Here is a 7,160-nt window from a genome sequence, read left to right as displayed (position 1 = left end):
ATATATATATATATATATATATATATATATATATATAAGCGCTCAGTGTACTCTGTAATGTGGTTGGTGTTATGAAGGTCATCCAACCATAAAACCATGCCAAAGTAGACATTGGAGCTTGGTGCAGTCCCTCTGACTTACCAACTTCTGTCAAACCATCCAACCCATGATAACATGGAAGATGGATGTTAAATGATAACATGAACAAGAATGGATAATAATATCACATTATTTTAGGATTATATCATACTAGTCCAGTGATCATTTCTATTGTGAAAGCATTTTTAGATAAAGAAAAAAAAGGTACAAAATAGAAATCAATTGGATGTACTTTTGTGTATCCATAGCTTACAATGGGCACAGCACAAGGAGTTTATACCTACTTCTTTGCTACATATCAAGCAAGGCTATTTCCCTGAGGATACCAGTGCCTGGTCTTCTTTTGTACTCACTAAAACCTTAGTCTTTATTAAGTTTTTCTTAAGACTTCTCAATTATAGGTTTAGTTTCCAAGCCTGGAATTTCCCCTCTAATTTGCCCATAGATTTAGCAATGATAACTGATCAATATATAGTAATTCTTACAGACAGAGCCTCGATGGACTTCAAGCTAGATTTACAAACTTTCACTTTCTTTACTGCATTTTTGTACATGCCCAAGCACAAACTGGGCTGAAGCTAGTTACAAAAAAAAAGAATTAAAAAAAAGGCTTGTATAACAATCACAAGTCACTCATCTACACCTAGTTTCATTAGTGACCACCAAATTACTGAACTTGGTACCCTGTCAAACATTCACTCCAAGTCAACAAATACCAGGAATAGTGACTTACTTTGAGCAAAGTATTTTCTCTACAGTTGCCTCATTAGGAAGATAGCATCTGTGGTACCTTGGGCATCAAACCAAACTTCATCTCATTTAGGTCTGCTCTGTCACAGACCAATTGTGCTATAACGCTCTCTATGACCTTTGTAACTTAATCCAAAAGTTTAATTCCTTTATAATTTCTTCTCTCTAAGTAAAACTGTGAAACTGAAGCAAGACATGGTTCTCCAGCCCAATGGATCCTGTCAAAATGTCCAACCCATGACTATGGAAAGTAAACATAAAAATAACCAAAATTTTTTGTGTGAGTGTGTGTAGTACATAACAACAAACACTAATAGATGCTTCATGCTTTTATTCATAATTTATATAAAATGTATGCAATTCTAGCGCGTGCATTTGTCTGTATATATACAAGACAGGTTTTGCTATTTTGTCTTTCTGTATTTTATTGTGTTGTGTAAGGGTAGTCATATATAAAATTCCCGGGTGGATTGAACTGAACAGATCAAATTAAGAAATTCTGTATATTAAAAGTTTAAAAAGTCTATTTAATATGTTGAAGGAAAAGTAACAAAAGAGGGATTTACTAACGAAAGTAAGCAATCTCAATGTATTATCATTTTGTTTTCAATTGTTGCAGCAATCTATGTGTACACATGTACATACAGCCACATGTATATGTATGGTATATGGGTAATTTCATATAAATGTGGGACAGGCATGAAGCCCACCATCTCAGATTTCCACCAAATTATGACCAGTTGTTCCTATCAGTAAGAACAGAAAAAGTGCCAACTTTCAGACCCCAACTCCCAACAGGTTAAAAGTTATGCTGATTTGAAATTTGGCTCAAATCACCCATTTTTAGGCTAGTGGCTGCCATCTTGAATTTCAATGATGCAACAAATAATGTCATAACTTTTAATTTACATGGACTAATGATCAGGTACAAACATTTGTACCTGATCATTTTTTGGGGTGCTGAAACTGAATTTGAAGAGAAAAGAGTGTATTTCTCATGGTAAAGTGCTTGTTTTCAAAATGAAAACACTTCACCATTTCTCCTTGACACTGCTGAGTAATCAAAGCGAAATTTTCAGAAGTGCCCAAATCTTACATCTTTAAAAATTTTTGCCCATATATTGGACATAATCTTTTACTTGCGTGTGAAAAATCTCAATGGTATTCTCAAGACATCAAAAGTTGCAAACTACCAAGTTGAGCCATTCATTTGATATTTTTCAACCACAATCACAGGAAACACAGCAAAGGAAATTGTCACTTCCTGTTTTCTTTTTCAAATTCTGTTCTCACAATGTTCATATCAGTACAGCTGATTCTGGTGTTGGTTTGAATTGTGTTATTGTCAGTTCATCATGTATAAACATTCATCTTGGTAGGCATAATATTTCCCTGTCATGAAAAGGGAAGCCACATTTGTAATTTTAATGACTTTTCTTCAGCTTCTCTGTGTTTTGATCATCAGGGAAAGAGATCGAAGTATGAATTCAAATTTCAATTGGTCTTCCTTTAACCTTTTCAATTAAAATATTAATCTGTGACTGTCTCCTATCAATGTGTTGCCTTGATATTATTTATATTTTAAATTCCACATAGATAACCAAAATAATTCTTTTACATCATTCCTCTGATAAGAAGGTCCAAAATAGAAACATTGTGCACTGTGGGTGTATTGCATGGCAAAGACTATTAATTGAAAACATATTCAAAAATATGTGGGATTGAGTCCTTTTTGGAACTGGAACCTGAAGCACAAGAAATTCTGTTCTGGAGAACTGGTGTCAGCATGCTCAACCCTGATGCAACAATTTGCCTTCACAAGTATTAGTTTCTAAAGCATTATCCAATGCAACAAAAGACATGCTGTGAACCATTTGGCTTGGTGCAGAGGTGTGTACTGTCAATTCATCTGGCATTCTTTTTTTTTCAGTTAATTTGATATCTTTGACAGAATGAACTCTGTGTATGCAGCTTGTGTCTGGTCATAACAAGTAACTGATGCAAGAAAAGCGATCAACTTTTTCAGAAAAAGTCACCAAGTTTCTGCATCATCACTTTCCTAGAACAAAAATATCGCAGCCAAATGGTTGTTTACTTTCTTTCAGGCAGTCTATGAGAAATTGGTCTGTCCCTTCAGAAAGAATTATACAACAATGGCCATTGTGTCATTCCTGGACAAACGTTTTGCCCCAAGTGTAGAGTTTTGGTCATGTCAAGTGACCAAGAAGAGGAAAACAAACATGATACAGATGAACCTGATAACTTAGTGTTTGATGAGGAACATTTCCAATTAGACCCCACCAAGGAATCTCTAAACAACACCACAAATGATCTTGATCTGTCACCGATCAAGATTCACTCAGTCGCTCCATATTCCAAGACTTCCCTTTGCAAGAGAAAATTGAAGCAAGTTGAGAATGCAGTTGCAAAAAAACTTGTCGGTGTGCTAAAAGTCAATGATTCTGATCTTCAAGAAGAAAAACTAGTGAACGTTGGCAAAGAGACACAGTCAAAAGCAAATGATCTAGATTACTTGGTGCAGTGTATGAAGGAAAAAATTAAAAGCACTGGCCAAAGGCAAAAAATTCGGATCTTGACTTTGGTTCCAAATTCTTGGTCTGTTAGAAAAGCTGCAAAAGAATTGTGTGTCAAAAAATACCATTCAAAAAGCCAGGTTGTTGCATGATGATATTGTACCACTACAGGGGCTCAATGAAGAGATTATTGATGTAGTTACAGCTTTTTTTTGTGATGATGAATTTTCCTGAAAAATGCCCAGGAAAAAAGATTTTGTCAGTGTGGGAAAGAACATGACATTGTATGCAGAGTTTCGTCATGGTGTAAACATTCCTGGAACCTGTGAAAATTTGGTGAGGACAGGAGGGTACAAAGTCCCTCAGTCACAACAGGATTAATATGACTCAGAAATGTTATATGTAAGCAATATTAAGTCTGAAAATGATATTTGTTGCATTATTACCTCTTGGACTGTGATTTGCCATCAATGTTGGATGCATTGATTGTCTTTAACTGACTGGTCAAACGCAATCAATTTTCTGACACATTTGCTTTTGAGAAAAATTCAAACATTATGCTTCTGTGATGAATAACCTTTTGATGTCTTGAGAGTACCATTGAGATTTTTTACACACAAGTAAAACATTATGTTCAGTTTATGAGCAAAATGTTTTGAAGCTGTAGGATTTGGGCACTTCTGAGAATTTTGCTTTGAGCACACAGCAGCGTCGAGAAAAAACGGTGAAGTGTTTTCATTTTGATTCAAGAAAACAATCACTTTGCCATGAGAAATACACTTTTTTCTCTTCAAATTCAGGTACAAATTTTTAGAAAAATAGTCCATGTGGATTGAAAGTTATTACATCATTTATTGTGGCTTTCAAAATCAAGACAGCTGCCGCAGGCCCAAAAGTGGGTGATTTGAGCCAAATTTCAAATTGGCATAACTTTGGGAGATCGGGTCTGAAATTTTGCACTTTTTCTGTTCTTACTGATAGAAAGAACTGGTCAAAATTTGATGAAAATTTGAGATGGTGGGTTCCAAAATTCCTTTTCATGGAATCACCCATATGTATGTACATTTGGTCCATGAGATTTCTTTTTATATCATTTTCAGTAAAACAATAATGACCTCACAACATAGTCCTGAAATATAAATAGGATACATACACATATATACATACATATATGTATATATTACCCACATGTGTGTATGTGTGTCTGTATGCGTGTATTCCAAAACAGAAGGTTTGCTTAGTTACAGAAATTTCCATTAGAGCAAGATATAAGCCCTTTCACAGAAAGGACAGTTTTTTATTCCATGACTCCATATGTACATATATACATACCCACATGCACACAGATCAAGAGCTAAGAGAGTAAACTATGATCTGACATCTTTAAGATATTGGGGACTATAATGTTAAAATCTTTACTTGTTTTGATATACTCTGCTCATGGTTCTCTAATCTCTATTGAGATTTTTGTGAAATTCTTCAGCTTACCTAAAGACAAATATTGTCTTTATCATTTAAAAAGAATTGGTGAGATGTGTAGAGAACTTTGGAGGAGATAAAACACCAAATCACGAAAATATTAATTTGTGTTGAGTAAAAAGCTTGAAAAATTGTAACCAGGAAGCAAGGTTGCAAATCGGATTTGTCCTATGATGTTCACATTTTGGTCAATTACGCAGATCACTGACAGATTTGCTTCGAAATAATGACCTGCAAAATAATAAAGATAAAAAGAAAAGAAATATAATAAAGAAGCAAAATAGTGTAAAACTGAAATTAGTTGGGTTTTTTAAAAAACTTTTAGCATTCAAACAAGCTATATATGGCCCAAATATTTGGCCTGTCTTACATTCAAACTGGCCAGATCTGGCTTCTCACACCTATCCTAGTGTCATTCTAAAATTAAACAATCACATCATTGAAATCTGCAAGATGATGCACGATTGATTCAAAGCATAAAATAATCACTATGAAAAAAATAAAATCAACAATTTGACATTCGATTTTCTTGTTGGTTATGTGAAAAAGATAGATTAGAAAGTGGTCCAAACCAAACAGACTGGACAAAGCGAAAACTGGAAAATCTCTAAGAGGCATATCTGGAAATAACTGCAACTTTTTGTAAAAACAGAGATTAAACATGAGTGTATTTGTTAAAACTAATTTCATTGGAAAGCTGTTTACACTACTAAATTTTTTTGTAGCTAACGAACGAGAGAGAGAGAGAGAGAGAGAGAGAGAAATTAATGGTATTGTATAATTTGATTTGGGTTAAAAATTCCTGAGATGCCAATGCGAGAATGAAGTGACTAGGTCTTTAAAGAGTTATCTACCTTGTGTTTATTAAATTTCTAACTATGTAACTAATATTATCTGTTTCCTAGTAAGCACAGCGTAAAATAAAACCACAAAGAAGTGGATGTCACAGGCTTTGAAACTATTCTCAGTGTATCTCTCGATCTCTTTAAACATAGACCCATTTAATAACAAATTATGTGAAGTTTGGGAAGAAAAAGCTTGTGATTTACAATGGTTGAAAATGGCATTTGACCTAGTACATTGGATGCTCAATGTTTTATTTATAGCATTTTTACAGGCTGGCATGGGTGGAGTCCTACACATACTAAATCAACCACTTAACTGTAAAGTAAGGAGTAAGACTTGTTTTTTTTATTTTGTACAGGCAGATATCTGAAGCTTACAGTTTTCTTCATCAAACTCCAATATGTGTAAGCTGATTCAGTCAACTCCTGGTTGGTAGTCAGATCATCAGAAAAGGCATTATTTATCATAAAACATGGTAAATGATGCTTTTTCTAATTATCTAAGCCATACTGCAATAAAATTATTTATTCTAGGATTCATATTCTTTAAATCAAAGTTAGACAGAATCAGTTCTAAAACCAGGACAATCCAAGATTTCCTCCCCACTCATCAAACACTCTTATGTAAGTACTCCCCCTCTCCTCCCATCCACTGATCCACTGTCTGTATCCTCTCTTATGCTTGCCTTGGCACTCCATCACTACCAGCTTTATCTCCTTTCCAACTACTTCCACCCACCCCTACACAGTGCTGGGTAGCCACGTGTCCCCTCTATAGCAAGATATTTATGCTTATCTTTCTATCATATTTTAACTTTTCAAGAGTTGACATAAGACCAGATCCCACTCTCAAATACTCTCTCACACACACACACACACACACACACCTTTAGCTTTTACCATCTCACTTTCTTCCATTCATTTTCTGTCAAGCAAGTTACCTAGCAACCTCACTAATGCTGGTGACATGAAAAAGTACACATTACACATAGCAAAGTGGCTGGTGCTAGGAAGGACATCCAACTGTAGAAACTATGCCAAAGCTGATAATGGAGCTAGGTGCAGCCCTGATGCTTGTCAGATTCTCTCAGATCAGCCAACCAATACCAGCATGGAAAAACGGATGCTAAAATTATGATGATGTGAATACTTGCAATGTCCCGAACCTGATAACAAGAGGAATAGCCATGCTCAGGATAGAGGTATATAGAATAAGATGTAAGTAATATAGTTAAACAGTAGTAACAGCCAAGCAACAAAGCAAGGAGTTTCTGACTGAAACAGTCATTAACTGGCAGCTGTAGAGAAGTTTTATTTGCACATCCTAATTAGTGCTGGGATGGAGTTAAAGTAATCCATCTAGGATACAAAATGAAGTAAATACGGTAATGGTTTATAGTAGCAAAATAGGAAGATGTGTAGTAATTTGAAAGAAATGAAGTAAGCTGGATGT

At 34.9% G+C, this 7,160-nt stretch overlaps 1 protein-coding gene across 2 annotated transcripts in view; it reads right to left on the bottom strand.

Moving 5' to 3' along the window:
- Positions 1-1,165: 1,165 nt before the first annotated feature.
- LOC106874568 (kinesin-like protein KIF18A) overlaps positions 1,166-7,160 on the bottom strand; it is a 55,276-nt gene continuing 49,281 nt past the window's right edge. For both annotated transcript variants that reach the window (XM_014922343.2, XM_014922345.2), the window contains exon 21: positions 1,166-5,093. In XM_014922343.2, coding sequence (XP_014777829.1) covers positions 5,051-5,093 — 43 coding nt within the window. In that variant the 3' untranslated portion in view covers positions 1,166-5,050. The remainder of the gene's footprint in view (positions 5,094-7,160) is intronic.

The sequence above is a fragment of the Octopus bimaculoides genome, chromosome 6, assembly GCF_001194135.2.
Source record: "Octopus bimaculoides isolate UCB-OBI-ISO-001 chromosome 6, ASM119413v2, whole genome shotgun sequence".
In the NCBI taxonomy this organism is placed as follows: Eukaryota; Metazoa; Mollusca; class Cephalopoda; order Octopoda; family Octopodidae; genus Octopus; species Octopus bimaculoides.
Note: the sequence above shows the minus strand (reverse complement) of the source record. Positions and strands in the feature narration are given on the sequence as shown.